Source organism: Gambusia affinis, linkage group LG06 (assembly GCF_019740435.1).
Source record: "Gambusia affinis linkage group LG06, SWU_Gaff_1.0, whole genome shotgun sequence".
Taxonomy (NCBI): domain Eukaryota; kingdom Metazoa; phylum Chordata; class Actinopteri; order Cyprinodontiformes; family Poeciliidae; genus Gambusia; species Gambusia affinis.
Genome location: NC_057873.1, coordinates 621,953 through 644,657, shown reverse-complemented (window position 1 = coordinate 644,657; position 22,705 = coordinate 621,953). Strand labels below are relative to the sequence as shown.

The 22,705-nt window shown below is 47.7% G+C and overlaps 1 protein-coding gene across 1 annotated transcript; it reads right to left on the bottom strand.

Moving 5' to 3' along the window:
- Positions 1–545: 545 nt before the first annotated feature.
- si:ch211-137a8.4 (neurofilament medium polypeptide) lies at positions 546–20,603 on the bottom strand. Its single transcript, XM_044119758.1, has 4 exons — positions 20,447–20,603; positions 7,766–9,229; positions 4,896–5,390; positions 546–1,444 (listed from the first exon to the last, which is right to left on the bottom strand). Exons 2-4 carry the CDS (start codon positions 9,054–9,056, stop codon positions 1,422–1,424), a joined length of 1,809 nt encoding a protein of 602 aa, XP_043975693.1. The 5' UTR covers positions 9,057–9,229; positions 20,447–20,603; the 3' UTR covers positions 546–1,421.
- Between the last annotated feature and the right edge of the window lie 2,102 nt (positions 20,604–22,705).

Here is a 22,705-nt window from a genome sequence, read left to right as displayed (position 1 = left end):
TGCAGGAAATCATAAAGGTGTTTTTCACTGTCGGTGAATTTGGTAGAATTATGAATGAATATTTTTAAAGATGAATTAATTAGGAATGTCTTTGCAGCAGTGTCAGTAACACTTGAGGGAAGTTGCAGATGAATTTCCGAGCTGCTGTAAATCCATCGTAATCCAGCAGGCAGATTGTTGATCATATTATAATCAGGCATCATGTTTTGGTGAGCAGCGCCGGATTAAAGGATTGTTCCTCATGTTTGTCTAAAATAAATCTGCTGAACCTTTTCAGCTCAAATCCTTTAGAGGACTGAAGATCATTTTTCATTTCTATAAAAGGACCAAACTAATTCATATCTATTGTTTTTATTACATAAAGGAAACGGCAGCAGATAAAAGGTGTGAAGCGTCTGGCATCCCATAATACTCACAGATCTTCAGTACAAAGGAATCTCGCCTCACTCTCCCATTACGTAACGGGATTATCGATACGCAGATTAACGGCCGACCAATCAGAACAGGCCCCGCCCCCAAACAGAAACACACCCAGTGACTTGCAGTTTAGTTGTTAGATTTTAGTCTTTATTTTTCTATCTTTTTCTTGACAAGTTGCTAGCAGACATGTGAAAACTCGGACCAACAAAACATCATCATCGTTATTATTATTGTTGCTTTTTATTGTTTTATGAATTACAGCATATTGTCAGATGCAACAGTGAGAAGATGGTGTTTTAAAAAACAAAGAATCAAAAACCAAACAGGAAAACAAGAAAAAGAAACATTTTGACTTTAGTCATCGAAGCTGTTTTGCTTTTCTTTTTATTCCAGGTACACAATATAACAGTCTAAAACATTAAACACACAGAGCTGAAGACGGTGCAGTGGTGGGGGCAGTCCTCGTCTACTGGGAGCAATGGGAAGACTGGGGCTGAGGGAGGGGACTATGAACAAAAATGGTCATCAATATAAAACTAAGAGTCTTTTTTCGTCTTTTGTTTTTTGTTTCCTTCACATTTAAATCCACCAATCAGACGTCGGCAGTGATTGAGGTGGGGGGAGCTAAAGGAGGCTTTTTTTACATTTCTGCATTTTCTTTTCTCTGGTAGACAATATAAAATCTCACAGACAAGCAAAGAAAAAGTAAAAAAAACAGGATGCACGTTTAGTCTGCACGACCCGGGCGGAGGGAGATGGACGGATGGAGGTGGGGTGAATTATTGCTTTCTGAGGAAGTATTTTAACTTCTCATCTACATGAATTGCATCCCTCTCATTCGCTCCGACTGTCTCTCACCGTGGTGATCTGTTTACGTGATTACTCCGATTATTCGGGAGGAAGAGGAGGGTGGAGGGAGGAGGAGGAGGAAGAGTTGGGGGCTGGGCTCAGAGCTCCTTGCTCAGCGAATCCCGGGCAGTTTTAATCCTCTTTGTTTGGCCTCACACGTTTCCCGCCTTTTTGTCTGGCAAATGATAACAAAAGAGATTGAAAAAAATGTATTAAAAATAGAATAATAATAATAAAAGCAGTCATACAAAAAAGATTAGATGTGAGTTTAGTGGTTTAGTACAGATGTTGGTCACTAGGGTTGTTAGTTTTTTAGTGTTAAAGGAAACAGAAAGAAAAACCAGCACTGCTGTCACATGGAGGATTTTCATCACATTCAGCAGGAAGAGCAGCGTCTGAATCTCCTGTCAGTCACTTCAGAGAAACAATCTGACCACGTTTACATCCGGACACAAAAATAAACCTGACAGATGACAGAAGTCTGAACTCTGTTCAATAATTCACTGATGAGTTCACTAAAAACTAACCATGTGAGCTATTAGCTAGCTAATAGCCATTAGCTATTAATTGATGCACTTATCAATCTTGATGTCCCATTGAGAAGCTTTCTTCTTTCAACAGAAACACTGAGCTAACTCTATGAGCTGGTTAGCTTTTCCAATCCAACCACTAATAACTAAGTTTAGGTGATGAAACTCGGTGAAGGAGGTTTAGCTAAAAAGCTCTTTAATGTCACACCGATCGACTCTTTTGATGTCAACTGGAAAACTGGTTTCCTTCACTGCAGACGCAAAGCTAACTACATCAGTTAGGACTAGTTAGCTAGTTAAAGCTAACCTCTTCTTGCTGAGTACGAGGCCTGGAAGGTTTTAAAAGACTTTGTAAAGGCTAATTTTGATTTTTCTTCTCTGTTGATGTGACTAAAGTTTTCTTTCCTTCATTAAAATGTGCAGTACCAGAACTCAAACTATTTAGCTTGGTAAAGTTAACAGCTACACAGTTAATTCAACTGCCACAAGATGTTTAGGAAGCCTTTGTTAATATCAGATCAGCCATTAACTGATGGAAGATTGTGAATAAAGCCTTAATTTTGACCGCTAATGACTGCTTGATGGTCACAGCTAGTTAGCTATTTACGGCTAACAGATACTGGCACCTGGAAGCTCTATGAGGAAGATCAACTATAAAAACAGTCTGCAGTTGTACTGCTAATGATTTCAATGAATCAAAACGTTTTTCTGAGGTAAAGTTTGTCATGGAAGACGACTTAGGAAGAAAACCAAACAAATAACGTACAACTATCTGGACTATTTCCGGATTACAGCTTTGCCTGGAACAGCAGCCAGTATGCAGACAACAATATAAAAAACTGTGTAATCTTTTGTTTTTCTAACTCTATTCACTTTAATTCAGCTTCAAGGGGCTTTACAAACAGCCAACTAACTCAGCATTGGCCCAAATTAACTCGGTACTTGAGTCTGGAGTGGAGGGTTTGTGTCTCTCAGGAATGATAATCGTTCCTTCAGACTGTTGTCAGTGCAACGAAGGGAAGCTAGTTCTGCTCTTCGATCTCCGACCTGGAGGGTAAAAATCCTCTTTTAATTTATTTAAAATAATAACTTGTATCTGAATGCTGTAGATTCTCTCATGTTTGGTGTACAAATAGAGAAAATAAATTATGAAACGTTGCAACATCTGCAGGTTGGGACAGAACAAAGTCACAGAAACGGCAAAACCCCTTTAGCAACACGTCACTAAGAGCCTCCGGGGAGCGTTGCTGCGGCGCCAGCTGAGCATGTTGGGATGAAAGCGGGCGCTGCCGGACAGCGACCGCTTTCATCCCAACATGCTCAGCGCATTTTGTGGCTCATTTCTATGCAACAATTTCTTTGACTGGGCCGAATGTCAGAGTAATCATGTGTCATCCATTGTGTAGCACAATGGTGGTAAAACTTCATGACCAACTTCCCATCAGCAATCAGGCCTGTTTAAAATTCTGGTCGCCCCCGGTGAAGGTGTCGCCCTGTGGCAGCAGCCCATCCAGCCACAATCAGCTGAACTCACTGGAACGCTTCTCAGCAAGGTAAATAAGCAACCTGACAAGCAACGTAATATATTACTATAATAATTAAATACTGAATTGAAATCCTGGAAATAAACTTCAAACGGCACATGAAAATAAATGAACGTAAGGTTCACGTTAGCGTTAGCACACGTTTTCAAACACAAAACTGCTGCAGTAAAAGCTTGCAGCTAATTGTAGTGGAGTTAAAGTTGGAATCTCCTTGCTGTTTGTGAAGGTACTCTGTCAAAAACTATCAGCCATAATGAGAGGGTTATTCATCCTGTCATAATAAAAATAATTGGTTCATTTTTCAAAGTCATATTTTCATCATGTTATTCATTTATAAATGCCACAGTTCCAAACTAAATGTTAGACTCAAGCTCTTTATTGAGCTTACACATAAATATTCAGGTAATATGCAGATTCACTTGGACTATCAAAATAAAAGCTGGGTTTTCTGAAACCTTTAATTAAACTCCAGCTTTCAAATTGCTTCAAATCACAACTTTATCTGTTTTCCCTCTTTTCCTGAACAACATTGCAGCTTAAAGGATGAGCTAATTCAGAGCTAGCTAAACATTAGGCTAGCTCTGACATAAATATTTAACATTGAGCTAAATATTTGGCTTTCTAAATAAATGTTTAGGTTTGAGCCAAATATTTGCTTAGCATAGTAAATATTTAGTTAGCTAGCTAAAATGAAGTGCCATGTTTTTCTCAGATGAACGGCTAAATAACACAAATGATTGTTTTTTTTTTCCTCTCTAGACTCGAGGCTCAGTGAGATAAAATGGCCGCTGTTTGTTCTGGACCTGAACATGTGCAGCTTTATGTTATCTACAGAGTGACTCATGGACTCATGACTCTTTGTTGTTGGTTGTTCTGGTTCTGATGAAGCACCAAACCAGATGTTCTTAGAAACGTGGTGGAAATCTAAAAATCACGTTTTTTAAAGTCTGTAGTGAAGATAAACTGACTTTCAGCTGCTTCCATTCACTGCTGCTGCTTTAAAAAGATGATCAGAACCGATCAGAACCGGGTCCAAAACTGGCCTTAAAGTTGTAGATCGGGTGTAAACCTCTTTCCCTGTTACCATGGAAACCTATAAGCCGTGAGTTCATGCTTGTGCTAAAGTGTTTTGATGTGACTGTGATTATGTGCAGTAAAGTGTGAATATAAGGAGCGTGTTCGTGTCGTCAGTATCTAACTTTATAATGGCCATTGAAGCCGTTGTCGATGCTCAGCTCCCTCTCTAATTGGACGGTAGCTGCTGACATCACAGTTTGAACGATAGCCACGGCTGCTTCTCGGAGGTCCCTCTTCCTCATCTCCTCCTCCTCTTCCTCCCCCCTGCCTCCCAGGTCACAGCCTCCGTTTTGGGGAGACTCTGCCTCTCCCCCCTCCTCCTTCTCTTCCTCCCTACTCTCGGTTAGTGCTAGCTTGGATTCAACATGGCTGCCTTGCTTCCTGCTGCTGTCTTGCTGCCGCTTGCTGTTAGCTCCTCCTCCTTCGCAGCCGCTCTGAGGCTCGTCAGAGTCCCAGCCGATCCGCTCGAACTCACCGCTGTTCACAGCCGCTGTGGCGTTGATGATCTTGGCGTTGGCGTCGTCCTTCACGCCCTCCTTGCTCTTCTTCATAGGGCTGCTGTCCTTCGTCTGCTCCTCCTCCTCCTGGTGGTTCTCGGTGGCGTTCTCCTCGGCCACGCCGTTGGAGCAGCCCGTCTCACCGTTGGTTTCCGCCGCTTCCACCAGCTTCTTCTCTGGCTCCTCCGCCGCCTCGCCACCACTCTCCACAGTCTTCTCCTCTGCCTCTTTGTCGTTGCTCTCCTGGGTCGCTGCGGCGGCCTCGCCGTCAGCGCCGCCCTCCTCTGCGGTGACTCCTCCTTCAGCGGCCTCCTGCTCCTCCTCCTCCTCCTTGGCGCCTTCGCCTTGGTCCACGCTGCTGGACTTGCCCTTCCGCATGATGAAGTTCTTCAGGGAAACGGCACGGCCAAAGTGGGAACGCTTGGCCTTGGCTGATTTGGAGTCTTTGCCTTCCTCTGCAGCTGCTTCCTCACCTGCGCAGGAAATGGAGGAACGTTAGCTAACTGGTTAGCGTTACTCCAGAAGTAACGAGCGTTTTAATAACCGACTGGATGGAAACCTGAACCAAAGAAGACTGCAGTTCTCTTTGTCTGGATTATGTTGAATGACCCTTTCTGTAGAGCAAGCTTCTCAGCAGCTAGCTGTGCTAACCCTAACGCACTGCTGATAAACACTAGCTCTGTTAATGCTAAAGCACTAAATTCTACCATAGTAGGGCTTTGGTCAGAAAGCATGCTAACATTAGCATATTTAAACAGTTTACGTTTCTACAGCAATGCATTCTGGGTAGAAAATAAAAGATATTTGCTGCACTGTATCAGGAGAGGAAACTGAACTGCTTGTTAACATTCAACATGGATGTCAAACGTTATTCAACTGAGAGTTTATAAAACAGCCAAGTAAATTAGCGCTTTCAGGATTTCTCCAGAAAATGTATTTTATGCGTAGCTAAGTATGCAGAATGTTTTCAAAGCTAGCAAAAAGGCTAAAAAATAGCTCTGCTATTAGCGCATTTACAGATTAGCAAAAGTTTTCCCACCACTAGTTTAAGTATTAAAATCTTAGGCAGCAGAAAAGAAAGCAGAACCTTTAATTTAGGGGAAGGTAAATGTACTAGATGATTTCCAAGTTAGCAAAATTGCTACAGCGCCAAAGAAAAAGTTAGCTCACCTATTAGCGGATTAATGGAAGTGTGCTCACCGCTGCTTCTTACCCATGAAGGTTTTGCCCGGAGAATCCAGAAAGCTTTGAAATAATTCATGAATAGTTTTAACTTTCAGTGTTGATTTAATGATTATAGAGCTGACAGGAAAATGGCCGAATGTGAAAACAGCTGCAGCTTGTAGAGATCAGGGCTGCAGGATGTTTAGAGAACCTGCAGCATAGCTGCCCTGTTACCTGTTAAAGTGGCGACTCCTCCCCTGGAAGTGTTTTGCCTTTGGAGTCTCAGGAGTTCAGAGACTCAATCTAAGCTGTAGAAACAGAACTGAACTGGTCAGGGAGTCGACCCATTGCTGCATCAAACATTGGGAACATTTTTATTCCTGAAAGCTGAAGTGTAATCCAAAGCAGGGAACCGCTCCAGCTTCAGAACCGCCCTTCAGCCGGTCCAGACGATTAATTAACCGTGTTGATAGAAATGGCATAATTTAAAATGGCTTCCTGAGTCACTTCAGGCAATTTTTGGCTGTTCTGAAAAAGAGCTAAAGTGCTAAAGACGGAAACACATTTGCAGGAAAAGTTCTGACGCAGCAAACTTTCCCCTCCACTGCTGGGTCCGTGCCTTACCAGAGGCACCACACTCTGAAAAATCTCAAAGTCCAAACCTACGGCAGGGAGGGGAGGACTCTCCCTGGCTCATGCTAGCTAGCAACTTCTACTTCCTGTTAGCAGCTTCTACTTCCTGTTTATTCCAGCCATGCATAATGTCAACATCTGATGACATCACGCTCTGTTCAGCCGGCTGATTGGCTCCTAATCAGCAGAGGGAAGTCGACCAACTTGCCTTTTTCCTTTCATCCGTTTTTGTGACATTTGAACGTTTGCCTGGCGGTCGGGCGGAACCGCGGCTGCTGGTACCGAGGCCGACCCGTTCTTCCAGGCTGCTGCCCGGTGCTGGAGGTTGGCTGTTTCTGTCGTGGTTTTGAGGATTAACAGATTTTAAGCTGATTGGTTTACGGAGAGTTGATTGGATGTTACAGCCTACAGAGGAACATCCGACCAACTTCCTTTTTTCTGTCACTCCTTCCTTTCTGCAGCCAAAAGCTCATTTTGACTGGAGCGTCTGTAAAATCTGAATTTCACACAGTGAACTACATCAGCTGCCTGCGAGGGTTAGGGTTAACCCTTGACCTCCGTGGAACGGCGTGGACTCAGAGTCAGCCTGAGCCCAGAGCTGCAGCGGCGTCCCACTGGGACGCCACCTGGAGTCCTGCTGTTTCAAACCCGTCGGGCCTGCAGCGCCGCTCAGACCAGCTCCCACGTCTTTAAAGCGCCTTTCCAACGGGAACAACCCGAGGGGAGAATTTCACCTCAGACTCCCAAACCCAACCTGATGTTTGAAACTCTGTCAGCTCCAGGGTTTCACTAAACAGCATCAGTCAAATCTCAGAAAGAAACCGAAACAAAAACATTGACTGAAAACTAAGTGCACCCCTTGACCCAGCTGGCTGTGGAAACCAGTGAGTCCACTCCATGACTGCCAGGTAAACAACCCCAACCATCACTCCTCCACCACCGTGCCTGACAGTCAAACTGAGCTGCTGTTTAGTTTGACTAACGTCTCCTGTGTACGAAGCGCCGCTGCTAGCTGGCGTAGCGGTTGGATTTTAAGATCCTGTTTTCTCACCAGAGGCTGCAGTGGCGTCCTCCTCACCAGCAGGGGCGCACTCTGTGTTGGCCCGTTTGCTCTTGGGGATGACACGCTTCTTGAAGGAGGTCCAGATTTCGTTGGCGTGTTGCGTCACCGTCCCGGCTCCCGCCGCCTTCTCCTCCTCGCTTCCCTCGGCCTTCTCCTCCTCCGTCTTCTCTTCCTCGGCTGCTGCCTCAGCCTTCCCCTCCTCTTCTTCTTCTCCTCCCCCTGCGCCCTCCTCCGTTTTGTCAGCAGACTCTTTGTCCGAGCCCTTGGCCTTGGCGCTGATGCCCACCACAGACGAGTCCCTCTTCAGACCCTGGAAGGTCCAGGAGCGTTTCAGCTTCCAGCGCTTGTGACCGGACTCCTTGGAGTCCAGGGTGGAGGAGTCTCCGCCTCCTGCTTCTCCCTCTGCTCCCTCCTCCTTCCCGTCTTCGCCGCCGCCACTTTTTTTGTGTGTCTTCTGAGCCATGAGCTTCTTGAAGGAGTGCCAGCGCTTCATGTGCTTGGTAGTTGAGGACGAAGCTTTCTGCTCCCCCTCTGCTCCTGCCGCCGCTCCGCCCTCCTCCACCGGGGCGTCCGCCGTGACGTTGAGCGCTTCTGGATCCTCCAGGCGGTCCAGGGACCGGGACCGGACCTTAACCTGCTTCTCGAGCTCCGCTGCACCACCGTCCTTCTTCTCGGTGCTGCGATGGGAGAAGATCCTCGCCACGGGCTTCCGGATCAGATCGCGGACGGTGGATTTGGTCTCTGCAGTTTTGCTCTTCTTCTCCTCCTCCTTCTCTCCGTTCTCTGCAGGCTTGTCCATTGCCGCCTGTCCCTCGGCTCCTCCTTCGGCCTCCGCTCCTTCCTCTCCTGCCTTTTCTCCGTCCTTCTCACCTCCTTCGACGGCGGCTTCCTCAGCTCCCCCTGTGGCTGCGGCGTGTTCCTTCTTCTTCCTGCCCGCCATCACTTTCCCCAGGCCGCTCTTGTTGAGGAAGGAGTCTAGGAAGGAGGTCTTGGTCTCGGTGGAAGAGGCGCTTTCTGAGCTCTGAGGAGGAGCCGCCTCCCCACCTGTTGCTGCTCCTTCCTCCTCCCCGCCGGCCTCCTCGGCTGTGTCATTGTTCACAGTCTCTTGGTTTTCCGCCGCCTCGCTGTTGACCGCCGAGCCGTCGTTCTCCACCACTTCGCTGCCGACAGTCTCTGCGTTTGCGGGTTTGACCGGCTGCTCCACCTCGGCTGGCTTGCTTTCTGGGGTTTTCCCATCTTCCTGGACCACTGGTGCCGCGCTGACCTCAGTCGCCGCCATCTCAGAAAGGGAAAACAGTAATCAGAGCTGAACTTCCTTCCTTGACCTTCTTCCTTCCTCTTCCTCTGTGACTTTCTGGTGCTGGGTTCCTCCCACTGCGGCAGCGCTCTCAGGTCATGGAGCGCAGTGGCGAGGAGGAAACGCTCTCAGCATCCTACTAGTCCTCCAAACTCCTGTGGAGAAGAGAAGAGTGAGGAGAGAGAGGGACAGATGGTTAATAGTCTGGATCCAAACCATGGCCACTCAGTTAGTCTCCACCAGGCTGTGCTGTGAATGAGGAATGAAGGGAGGATCTCCACGGGGAATGCAACGCGGCTACGATGTTTCCAGAAGAAGCCACACTTGGAGAAGTTAAAGCTTGGTGTGTGAACACGCCGACTCCGTCCTCCTTTCCTCTCAGAAAGTCAGGAACTGAAGGAATCTTTTCTCCACGGCTAAACCCAGGAAGACCCGACTAAACCCAGGAAGACCCGACTAAACCCAGGAAGACCCAGCAAAACCCAGGAAGACCCGGCTAAACCCAGGAAGACCCGACTAAACCCAGGAAGACCCAGCAAAACCCAGGAAGACCCGGCTAAACCCAGGAAGACCCGACTAAACCCAGGAAGACCCGACTAAACCCAGGAAGACCCGGCTAAACCCAGGAAGACCCGACTAAACCCAGGAAGACCCGACTAAACCCAGGAAGACCCAGCAAAACCCAGGAAGACCCAGCAAAACCCAGGAAGACCCGACTAAACCCAGGAAGACCCAGCAAAACCCAGGAAGACCCGGCTAAACCCAGGAAGACCCGACTAAACCCAGGAAGACCCGACTAAACCCAGGAAGACCCAGCAAAACCCAGGAAGACCCGACTAAACCCAGGAAGACCCAGCAAAACCCAGGAAGACCCGGCTAAACCCAGGAAGACCCGACTAAACCCAGGAAGACCCGACTAAACCCAGGAAGACCCAGCAAAACCCAGGAAGACCCGGCTAAACCCAGGAAGACCCGACTAAACCCAGGAAGACCCAGCAAAACCCAGGAAGACCCCGGGTTTAGTCGGGGTCTAAACCCAAAACCCAGGGTTTAGGGTTTAGGGTCTAAAACCCTGGTTTTAGACCAGACCGGGAAGACCCGGTTTTGCCGGGTCTTCCTGACTAAACCCAGGAAGACCCGACTAAACCCAGGAAGACCCGGCGGACCTGCAGCAGGTTTCATGGCTAAAACAGGATCGACTGTCGGATCTTTATTAAACCTGCTGCTGGTTGATCCGTTATGACCCAGAACCGTTGCCCAAAATGACGACCTGCTGGTCGCCAAACAGCCAATCATGAGGAAACCGGCTGATTTGATCCATCAACAGTGAATTGGGATCTTAAAACACATGTACTCTCTGTGGAAATAAGCCAGTAGATGAATCAACCCATGAATCAATTACAGATACTCCTGATCTCAGCAGGAACCGCCGGTCCACAGAGTCCGTCCTCATATTTCTACCAGCTAGAGGACCGCAGTGTTTCCCAGTCCTAGTCCTGAAGGAAACCTGCAGGTTGAAACGGTTCCCTGATTTAACACACCGGGTTCATCCGACTGCAGCTCAACGACAGCCTGTTGATCAACCATCAGTTAAAATCAAAGCACATCTAGGACATTCAGGAGCAGAACGGGAAATGCTGAACCACCGGACAGCAGCTGAGGACAATCTATCAAACAGTTACTGGGAATTATTGGCAAATGAAAGACTGATGAAGTGAGTATCAGACATCCTGCAGTCGGTTCTGGGCCCCATCTGGGACCTGAAGTGTCTAGAAAGTCTCTGTCTGTTGGTGTTTGTCGACTGAACTGTCCCGGTTCTTTCTGACACATCCTGCAGAGGTCGGTGCAGGACTTCTGGCGGGAATTGAACCTTTTCCTCCCGGCTTGATGGCAAAGTGAACTCTTCCCTGAGTGCCTCAGACCTTCCTGTCTGCAGTCGGCCTGTTTCCTTCGAGCAGAAGATGCTCCTCTGCTCTCCGTGAGCAGTGTGGTAGTAGCAGCGCCTGAATGAATGAATCAGCCTGATGAGTCACGCGCTGGGCGAGCGCCGTCTGTCTGACGGAGGTGAGGAAGGGAAGCCGCCTGCAGCAGGGAGGCTCTCAGGTGGAGACGAGCGGCGGGGCTGTAAACACATCCATCACATGCTCCAGATAATCCCAGAGTGGCTGAGCGGCTCTGTTTGCTGTTTCACAGGCTGACTGAGACAGAAACACTGAAACACTTTTTACATACATCAGTTAATTCCCATTCTTTACGCTCAAATCATATTTTTTTTTGCATGCTCCTCGTGTTTGAACGGAAAAGGGTTCAGTGTTGTGGCTGCTTCAGCCTGGAATCAGCTGAAGGTATCAGAACTGATTTCAGTGGATTTTCTCTTAAAAACAGGCAAAGAGACTCTGTTAAACTGTCACTGTTTTTAAAATGTTTTCTATTGTTGTGCACTTGTGCATATGTATTAGTTAGTTTTATTTTTTAACCAGGTTTTTCTGTATTTCAGACTTTCTGCCCAAGTCCTTCTGGAAAATGAGATCCAGATCTCAACGAGGTTTACCTGCTTAAATAAAGGAAATAATAAAAATAGAAGAACTGAAATGCCTCCGATTCGTCGTTGTTTGGGTTGTAAATGCAGCATTTTCAGAGTGGAGGCTGAATCATGACTCAGCAAAGGAGATTCTTCAAGCAGACAAACGGCCGTTGTCTTCCTGCAGCTGCGTAGCTCCAGTGAGGCGGGATGGATCAACAACTGTTGATCGGACACGTTTCCGTCCAGCTAGCATGCTAGTTTTGAGCAAACCTTTAAAGTGTCATAAAACCAAAAACGCACAGGAGGCCAGGCATGTTAGGAAAGGTGAAAGTTTTCCGTCACTCGGAGCAACACAACGCACAGGACACTACAGCAACATAGTTGAACAACTGTTCAGTGTTGCGTTGCTAGCGCACGTCTACGTGTTTGAATGTTGCTGGAGGACGGCTAGCCGCTCATGGATCCATAGAGGAACAGAGAGTGTGAAGTCGCCTCCTGTGTGTTGAGACTGTTAGCTTTGTTTCTGTCTAATGGTTTGGAGCGAATCCCCCAGGGATGTTTGTCGGGTCGGGGGAAGGGTTAGCGCTAGGACAAACAGGAAGTAAAGATTGCTAGCTAGCAGGGAGCGAACATCACAGAAGAATGAAGATGATTTCAGGAATGTGCTGCTATCGTCCTGTCAACTGCTTCCTGCTTTCCGACGCGGTTCGGAGCGTCACGGGACGGTCTGGGGAAACGGATCAGCTGATTGGTGCCTCTGGTAAGGCGCAGATCCTGCAGTGGATGGGAGGGTCCACCCATTTATTTAGTGTCTCCATCCATCATCCAACATGTTTGTCCCTGTTGGGGCCGCCAGCGGGCTGGCACATCTCTCCAGGGGTCAAAGGGCAAGAGGCGGGGTCACAGACAGGAAATGTGTTTCCATCCATTTCCTTCTCAAGCGAAGGCTAAAACTTTGTAGCTCCTCGACTCAGCTGCTGCTGCAGTTCCGTGGATTATTTTATTTATTAATATGACAAAATAATCAGCCCAGAGATGACGTCATAACTCAGACTATGATGTCATAGATTTGCTCCATATTTCCCCCCCGTTGGGTTTTGTGCGTCTTGGCAGACGGTGATTGGCTGCTGCAGCCTCAGATGTGATGCTGAAGCCCTGAGGTGTTGGAGCTCCATCAGATGGAGGACAAAATGGAAGGAGGGGCGATGAAGAGGAGGAGGATGATGAAGAGGAGGAGGAGGGGTGGTGCAGACATGGGGTGATTGCGAATCGTCTGTTTTCCTGTCGTCTGTCTGGTTTCCTCCTCTTCCTCTCTTTTCTCTTCACAAATGTCTCTTCCTTCCATCTCTCTGTCGATCAGCTGTTTATTCCCTCCATCTCCTCTTCCTCTCCCTCTCTTCCTCCGGTCTTTATAAACTGTTTTATATTTTATTTTATTTGAACTCTGATGATTTTATAATTATTAACCCAGAACTGATCACCAAGGTCACATCACAGCTTCTGCTAACAGGTTGGAACCAGATCCAGCCAGAGCTGCAGCGCCTCCTGCAGGACTAAACCGGTACCAAGGTCCAGTTCTCTGCACAGCCCACAGGAGAGCAGAACCAGCGGTTCTGATCCAGTCCAGCAGTTTTTCACTGTGAGCATGTTACAGCTAACAGCTGTGAAAACTGAGGCAAACTGCAAAATACACTGCAAAAAATGACTGAAAATGCTGCAATGAAAGAGAATAGAAACAAAATGGTGCAAATAGAAAAACAGCACAAAATCTTTCACACATCCTCCAGACCACTAGGGGGAGTCAACCGCAAATCATCCGGGACCAGGCTGAAGAGAGTTGGAGGAAGAAAAGGCGCGTTAAGCTTCATAACTTTTACAGTATTTGAAATGAGCAGCATGTTTAGAGCTCCCCCTGGTGGTCTGGAGGTGAGTTTTATATTTCTGTTTGTGACATTTCCTCCATTGCTTCCTGTAGTTGCAGCATTTTTTTCTTGCATTTTGTTCACTGTTTGAACCTGTCAGCCACCGTACATAATGACCCTAAACCTCTGGTAGAACTGGTTTCTTACTGGTTTTATGCAGCTCAGAACCAGTTTGAGGAGAAACATCTTGCCCTCATTCTGACGGATAACTTTCTGACCACTAGAGGGCGACATGGAGCAGCAGTCCAGACAGTCACAGGATCACGTGAACAAGAGAAACGGTGCAGTCATAGAAAAGTAACAAGATGCAGCAGAACTCTGTGAACATCATGACACTGATCCCAGTGTAAACACACCAGTCAGAACTGGGAAGAGTGGAAGAGAATCAAACCAACATGGCGGGAGCTAATGGTCCATTAGCTCCACTTCACTCGCTCAGGTTTACAACATGGCGGAGCTTCGGAGCCGTCCTGCTCCAAGTTGATCAGTAGCAGCAACGATCTCAGAGCAACTCTAGTCACAACTGACTGGTTAACTAGTAACTGAACTAGTTAGCTAGCTAACTAAATATTTAGCTTAGAGATACTCAGATTAACTAAATGTTTAGGTTGAAACTGTGACATTTATAACTATCATGACTAACATGATGAGAACATGGTTTAGATCAGGAACTGGTTTAACTGGTTTAACTGGTTGAGGGTAGACGGTGATTGGTGGTGATTTGTTGTGTCTCTGTGATGAGTGTCGTCTCGCTCCATGCAGATAAACAGTTTGTTGCTGTTGTTGCTGCGGATTAAACCTGATGCTGCAGATTGACCTCTGAGAACCCGCAGGCCTTTTAGTGTGAAGGTATTAGAGAGCTTTAATCTGCAGCAGCAGAGCAGTCCGCTCCAGCTGGATCCAGTCCAGGAGGCCGCATATACCGCCTGCTAGCGCTGCTGCTGCACATCTACGCTTATATTTCTATGTTCTCTGCTGCCTCAGCGTCCATAAGAACTAGAGAACAACAAGCTGCTGTGGTCTAACTGCTGCCATCCCACTGGAGGAGGAATTAACACAACGAACTCCTGTTCCCACACACACACACACACACACACACACACATACGCACGCACACACACACACACACACCCTGCAGCTGAAGTTAAACAGATGAGGAGTTTCTGTCTGGGGATGAAATCGGAGGTTTGCACCAAATCAGGCTGAATTTTTAGAGAATAAAACTTTAACTAAAGTTAAAGTTAAAACTTTTTTAATTAAACTCTAAAGTTAAAATTCAGCTACAAAAAATGATTTTGGTAAAAAAGATTCTATATTTTTATCTCTAATTTCAGGAAGAGAAACTATAAATCTTGTGGTTCTGATGGTTCTGGCTCAGAGACTAAAAACATCAGGATATGATTCCAGATCCATAAAGGTTTTAGACAGGATGGTCGTCTCTGACATCACTTCCTGCTCTGGGCTCCTTTTGCAGGAAACATTGGCTGCAGTTATCTCCATTGCTAGTTCAGCTGTAGCTACAATTTATCCTTCCACTCAACTTTCTATGAATATTAATAAAGTGATTATTTCTGGAGCTGTAATTGTATAAAACAGAACTCAAAGTTGAAATCATCTCATCAAATAGTTCATATTTCATCAGAACTGAAGGTTCTGACCCGATCTACTTCCTAGATGAAATGAGTTCCTGCAGGCCGTTGTCATGGAAACTGTTTGTTAAAACGATCCGGTCCGATCTCTGCGGTCAGCGCCACGCGTCTCGTCTGGTTCTGCTGGTCCGAAGCTGTAAAGGGCGACCTCTGACCCCGGAATTCACCTCCATCATTTAGATCAAACCACTAAATATTTCTTTAGCCGTTAGCCGCTAGCCGGATGTGATCTTCTCATGCTCTTTACATTATTAGATGTTTTGGATAAATCTCAGATTAAAAGTATCTGTAGAAAACAAGCTCCGACATTAATCAACATTTCTGTAAGGTTCTGATTTAAAAGCTCGATTTTCAGCTGAAAAATCATCAAATTATCATGAAAACGATTTAAACTCATTGTTTCACAGCATTTTGAGCTTTGGGCTAAAATTTGTCATTTAGGAGAAAATCAGGATCAATAAGATTTTCAGCTGTTTTTTTCTATTGAATCATAAAATGTTTAATTATGAAAAGTGAAGAAATTAATTTAAGAAGTAAAGGAAATGATTTCCATCAGATGGATTAGTTCCCGTTTACTGAATGTTTTTATTCAGTTTAAATTAAATTAATCTCTAATTTACTGCTTCTTCCAGATGATGGTGAAAACGTTGGGATTGGATTAGGCCAGATTACGCTCTGAATATTCAGCACAGAGTTTCCTGTCAGACTTTCTGCTTCTGCCTGTGAACTTTGACCCTCACCTGCTTTCCTTCTGTTTTTACCAATTAGCGTCGCTCCAGTGTTCCCATCAGGCCCAGTTTAAAGGAACAGTGTTTTCCTCCATAGTGGCGTCATTATCAGAGTCCGGACTCCAACAGAGGCCCCTTCATCACGCTGCCCTCCTCCTCCTCACTCTCACACAGTCAGGCCTTTATCTGCCATCATGTGCTCGGCTCTCTGTCCCGCAGCCTGACCCGGTTTCCCTGCGTTCGCGGCGAGGAGGAACGGCTGATTTGGGAAGCTGGCGCAGCGTCGCATGGCCGCAGCTTAACGCTGATTTGATGTTATCTCTTAAGTCGTTCTGCAGAGGTTTGGCTCAGAAATCTGTCCGGCTGCAGAGGCCGGTTGACAGTCACGAGGATCCCAACCAACAGAGGTGAACTCTCAATTAATCTGCTGTCTTATTTCCCTGAGAAAACTTCAGTGAACAGAGCAACTGTTGACTGACAGCAGCAATCAGAACCGGTTGGATAAACGTCCGAATCAAAGACGTGAGGAAACCAAGGAAATCTGAAACATTTCAGATGAATTTAACAGCAACGCCTCGGATCACTCATAAAGAAATCTCACTCCGCTTTTAGACAAATCAAGTTAATTGTTTGAATCTTTTTTCCTGTATTTTTGATATTGGGAATAATTTTCATAATAACTAGTTGAATTTTTTTCTTTTGCTCATTTCTTTAGCTAAAAACCTGGAGAGGTTTCTATGGAAGACTAAAGAGTTCACTGACATCTTTTTTAAAAGGTTGTTTTTAGTTTAAAAAGTGATTAAATGAAATAAATGTATAATATTTGATATGACAACAGGCTAAAAGCTCCCAGTTCATTTTGTTTCCGTTTTGCCTCTGAAGCTCATGGGATCGTTTCTCATGGAAGTTAAACATTTCTGTTTGCTCAAGAAAAATAATCAGAAAAACAGAAAAGAATGATCTAACTGAATTATGTATTTTCTGAAGACTTTATATTTTAGGATTTGAGCTAGCAGTTAGATCTAAACTAACAAGAATTAGTTTTGGAGTTTTTGTTTGTCCACATCAGACTGTGAATAGAAATCAATTTAGATCATCAATTCTCAAAGGAAGTAATATAAAAACGTTGAGTGTAAATTAACTCCTGGTTGCTAAGTAACGGCTAAAACTTTGAAAAACCCCAATGAACAGCAAGATCCAGAAACCAAGATCCTGTCAGTTTTTAACAGAACCGGTCGGGTCAGAACCAGTCCTTAACTGGTTGGTTACTGGTTCCTAGATTAGCATGTTAGCAGCCGGCTTGCTAACTGAGCTAACGAGCTAGCATCAGCACTGAGTGTCACTCTAGAAAGAGCAGAAAACTAAAATGTGTTACTCACAACGAGCTTGTTGAGTTGATCACTAGAGTGAAGTCAGGATGAGGTCGTTTTCCCGCCGTTTGGGTCGGGAGCGCAGCTGGTACCTGTTCGGCTGACCCCGGGCCAGAGGCGGGGTCACCTGGACAGGCGGGGTCACCTGAACAGGTGGGGGTCACCTGAACAGGTGGGGGTCACCTGGACAGGCGGGGTCACCTGGACAGGCGGGGTCACCTGAACAGGTGGGGGTCACCTGAACAGGCGGGGGTCACCTGAACAGGCGGGGGTCACCTGAACAGGTGGGGGTCACCTGGACAGGCGGGGTCACCTGAACAGTCACTGTTTGTGACTGAAATGTTTTCTGCCTCTCTGAGCGCGCTCAGATCAGATCCCATTGAAGGGATCATCATGATGCTGCCACCACCATGGAATCCACTTTCTGATTAGGAGACTAAAGAAGCGGAACCAGCTGCCCTTTACTTGGGGGCAGCAGCGTTAAGGGGTGCTGACACATTCAGAGCGTCTGTCAGGTGAGATCAGAAATGATGCTGCAGCAACAAATGTGTGAAATTAGCTGTTCTCTGGGTTGCCGGTTTGAATCCATCCTGATGAGCATCACACTCATCGATCTGTGTTCAGTCCAGCGCTCTGACTGATGTGATAAAAATATGATCAGATTATGTAAAATGGTAATCTGAGGATTATTGTAGGCTGCTGTGTATCTGATCGCATCAGGAAAACACGCCTGACCTCTGGAAGTTCACATTCCTGCTCACAGCAATAAACCTGCAAATTTAAGGAGACCCTCATGATCCACATGTGATGAGAAAACAGCAACAATCCGGCCCTTGTGCTCCACATTTCGTCCTTTCCACGAGTTTTCCATATTTTCCAATTATTGGTCTCTCCATCCTCCTCCTCATCTCTCTGATCGTTTTCCCGTCTCCGTCTTCATCCTCCCCCGTCCTTCCTGTCCTCATTCCTCACATCATTTATTCTTGTCTGCTTCGGCTCATTAACCGGGCCAATTAGAACCAGAACCAGAACCAGAATCATAAAGTGGACAAACTGGGACAGCGACGTCCTGCAACCGGCTGGAAATTAGATCTGGAGCTTCGTGTCAAATGTTCAGGAGAAATAATCCACAGCAGGCCGGTTAGGCTGTCAGAGATCAGATGGGCACACAGAGCTACAACTGCATGTCCCAGAATGCACTGGGAGCTTCTCTCTTCTCTGGTTCACCAGTAGGCCCAGTTTGGCTCAGTATGGCCTCCCATTTGGGTCGGAGAAGGCAGAGCAGAACCAGAGCTCTGCAAGTTTATTTTTCTAACAGCCACAATAAAACAAAAAACTACATTAACAATTAGACCTTGACCTTTGACCCTTGACCTGAGGAGTCTGGATGGTTCCAACCTGAACCTGTTTCCTGCTGCAGACCGTCTGGAGCTGAAACCGGCGCCGGCTTGATGCTCCGCTGCGAACTGGGGGCGTGGCCTCTGCTGAGGTTGGAGACAACCAATTGCTAATGTTTAGCCGTGGAGAGGCTACCAAGCTAACAGGAAGTTAAACAACCCCGACTTCTCTGCCTGGAGGAAAATGTTGTGATCGTTCCTCCTGCTCCTCCTTGGAGGCGTGGCCAACACGGACTGAACGGCTCCGTTCTCTTCCTCTGACGCTAAGCTACAACCACAAGGCGTCGTTCACATCTCCTGCTTCTGCTCTGTGATTGGCCGGTTGAAACCCATCCAGAGAAATCCAGCTCAATGGGAGAAATCCCAGAGAAATGAGAATCGAGTGCAACTGTGTCAGAAAGCAACAATACAGAGTTTCTGCATCCGATCTGAAAAAACAGCGAGTTCTGACCCGGCTGTGATCCCGCCGTGACAAAGAAACATTTAATCTGCCTGGAAGTGATGTCATAATCTGTAATCTAAGTGCGGAGCGGCAGCGGGGCCCTGAGGGACCCCACAGGCTTCAGCTCTACTAACCAGACCCCCGCCATGTGTAGGGGCCCACATCATGCCACCTCCTGCATCAACGCTGCTAGAAGATGTCCTGCTGAGGCCCCTGGGGGCCGACTGGCAGCGCGGGGCCCCCAGGGGCCCCAGCAGAGACCGGCTGCCTCAGGTGTTTTCTGGTTTCCCTCTGAAGATTGTTGTTGTTTTTCTCAGATGAAACTTCGAGTTTCATCTTTTGGGTCATCTGGACTCAAAGGTCAAAGTTCACAGCGAAATCTGGAGCAGGAAGACTGTGATTGGTCCTCCCGTCCTTTGTTTATTTATTTATTTATCTGTTTGTTTGTTTACGTCACAGTGGAGTGTGTGTGTGTGTGTGGGGGGGGGGGGGGGGGGGGCGCCCCCCATGCCAGCAAGGGGGGGAGCCACAGCGCATGCGCCACACAGCAGGTGCTTCAGCAGAAGCTAATCTGCATTGCTAATGACCCCCCCCCTCCACCACCACCTCCATCTTGGGGTGAAGAACCTCCTAATATGGCGACATGTTTTCACCCGGAAACACAAAAACTGAAGAAAATAAAACCTTCATCTGGTCCTGATTCCCGCCATTCCCGGATGGAGGGCTCGGTTCGGGCTCGGTTCGGTTCGGGTCCCAGCAGCCCGCGCTGCTCCAGGCTGACCTCCTTTCCGGCAGACCGGGATGGATCCCGCCATGTGCGTGTTTCTTGCACGCGCGCCGCGCGTCCCGGTTCATTCCTGATTATTGTTGTTATTGTGTCTGTTCACGCACGTAAACATCTCCACGCGCCGTGGGGTTCTGCTTCCATTCTCCAGACGGGCCGTGCGCGCGCGCGGGCTCGTCAGCGGGGCAGGTTTTCCGCTGGGTGCGTTTCTGGAGAAATATTCCAGAAGAATATTCCCAAATATTCCCGATGAGCGCATGCACGTGACTCTGTTGCTCCACATCATGGAGCAGCCGCGCGCCGAACCGCTGGACCGGAACCTGCAGAACCTGTGGGATCCGACCCGACAGAGACCCCGAACCGCCGCAGCGGGTCCGCCGCACCGTTAGCGGCTGATTACCCGCGTCAACCTGCAGCGCGCCGCTCACAGAGCCGCAAACAAAGAGCCGCAGACAGGATGGATGAGCGGATGGATGGATAGATGGACGGATGAAGGGATGGATGGATGAATAAATGGATGATGGATGGATGAATAGATGAAGAAAAGCGAACCAACCTCCTTCTGCTCGGTGCGTAAATCCGTCTCCAGGCGCGCACAGCTCGGTAATGAGCTTGTTGTGTTGGACGCAAAAAGACGCTGCTGGCGCTAAATCCTCCCACCGCCCCCTCTCCCCCTTCCTCTCCCCCCTCTCTGATCTGCTCTCTCTCCTGCGCGCTCACGTGCGCGCGCGTCGTGCTCTCTCTTTCTTTCTCAGCCAATTGTGTGACTCGAAATTGGCGGGACGATGGCAGGTCCCTCAACGCTCGCGCACGCGTACCAGACGTCCTGGCGTATGGTTGCCCCTAGCAACCATCAAGAATCCCCCCCCCCATACTCGCCTTAATCCCCCCTCCCCCCATGCTTTGAGGGAGGCGTGAAGGAGAGGACGGGGTTAAATTTACAGGAGAAATGGAGGGAAACGTTTCAGGTTCATAGCAAAAAAAAAAGAGGGGAGGGGGGTGAGCCGGGGGGGGAGGGGGGGGGGGGGTAACAAAGGCAACCAGCAGCAGAGTCTAAGCGCCAGCAGCTTGGTGTCCCTGTGGAGCCGCCTTTGTTCTGCCCCAATGTGGGGGTGAGGGGCAAGGACAATGGGGCAACACTGGGAGTGGGGGGGGGGCAGAGGGAGAGGGGGGGTGACACATCTTCAGTTGGAAAAACTCAAAGAGTTTTGTTCTGATCCAGTAAAGCCCTCAGTGTTCCTGCAGTAGATCCAGTCGTCCATTAGATCCACAGATCCCTGACTGGGCCCAACCGGGCTAACACCTGGCTAACACCTGGCTAACACCTGGCTAACTCTTCTGCTAGCTCAGTTGCTAACTGTTCCAGATAAACATGAGCCTAACATGAAGCTGGCCTCGGCGCTGAGCTACATTTCCAGAACCTGAAGGAACCGGAGCTGGTGACCCGTTTGGAACCAGTCACCTGTCCCAGTTGGACCAGTTGGACTGGATAGCAGACTGGGGTTCAATCCAAAGGTTGTGGGGTTGATTCCAACTTCACAGGTTGATGAAACCCCTCAACCCAAGTGGATGATGATTAATCCCTGCAGGCAACTTGTGGAAGTGAGGGAGGTCAGAGGTCATTAAGGTGAGAAGGTTTCAGGTCTTCCTCCTCTGCAGTGGTGTCCATTCTGATTGGCTGGCCTGCAACAAAGCAGAGTGCTAGCTAGCATTAGCTTTGGAGACACAGTTCAAACATGCTCAATACAGAGCTGAAGTTGGCTTCTGATTGAGATTCTGATTCAGCACTGGGTGACCAGCCTAGCCATGCTAGTTGTTAGCCCAACCTTGCTATGTGTTAGCCTATCCATGCTAGTTGTTAGCCCAACCTTGCTATGTGTTAGCCTAGCCATGCTAGTTGTTAGCCCAACCTTGCTATGTGTTAGCCTAGCCATGCTAGTTGTTATCCCAACCTTGCTATGTGTTAGCCTAGCCATGCTAGTTGTTATCCCAACCTTGCTATGTGTTAGCCTAGCCATGCTAGTTGTTAGCCACTGAGGTAACTTTGTTGGTCCAGTTATCCTAACAGCGGGTCATGAATCTGAGTGGACTGGCCTCCAGAACCAGAAGGTTTGGACCTCCTGAAAGCTGCTGAACCCGTTCTAACCCAGTGATGTTTGTAACGTTCCTTTAAATACATCCAAGACCCAGTGACTGGTTCTGACCCAGTGTGTTGCTGTGGTTACAGCAGTCCCTAGCTTTGAGTGAAACGAGAGCGGTTTCCTGAAACCAGTACAAACATTTTCCAGTTATCAATCAAGGTTCATTCATGGAGAACGGATCAGCCCAGTTTGAAGAGCTTCTGGTTCACCAGTAGGCCCAGTTTGGCTCAGTATGGCCTCCCATTTGGGTCGGAGAAGGCAGAGCAGAACCAGAGCTCTGGTTCTTCCCACTAATGAGTGTGAAGTGAGGGCTAATTAGGCTGCAACAACACACACACACACACACACACACACACACACACACACACACGCACACACACACACGGATGTCACCGGAGCCTCTGAGCTCGTAGACACCTGATGACATCCATCTGTACAGACAGACGGTTGGACGGACAGATCAGTGAAACAGAGTGAAAGCAGCGAGACGGAGCGTCGATCTGACACCAACCTGGACAGGTCACCATCCAGAGAGGAAGAGGAGGAAGAAGAGAAGGAGGAAGAGGACATATTAGCAGTTTCTGTGTCTCTGCCATCATTTGTGTTCCACAGGAAGTTGATGTTTCGTTTCCTCCTCTGAGATTTTCTCAGTCAGGAGATGCTGGTTTCTCTCC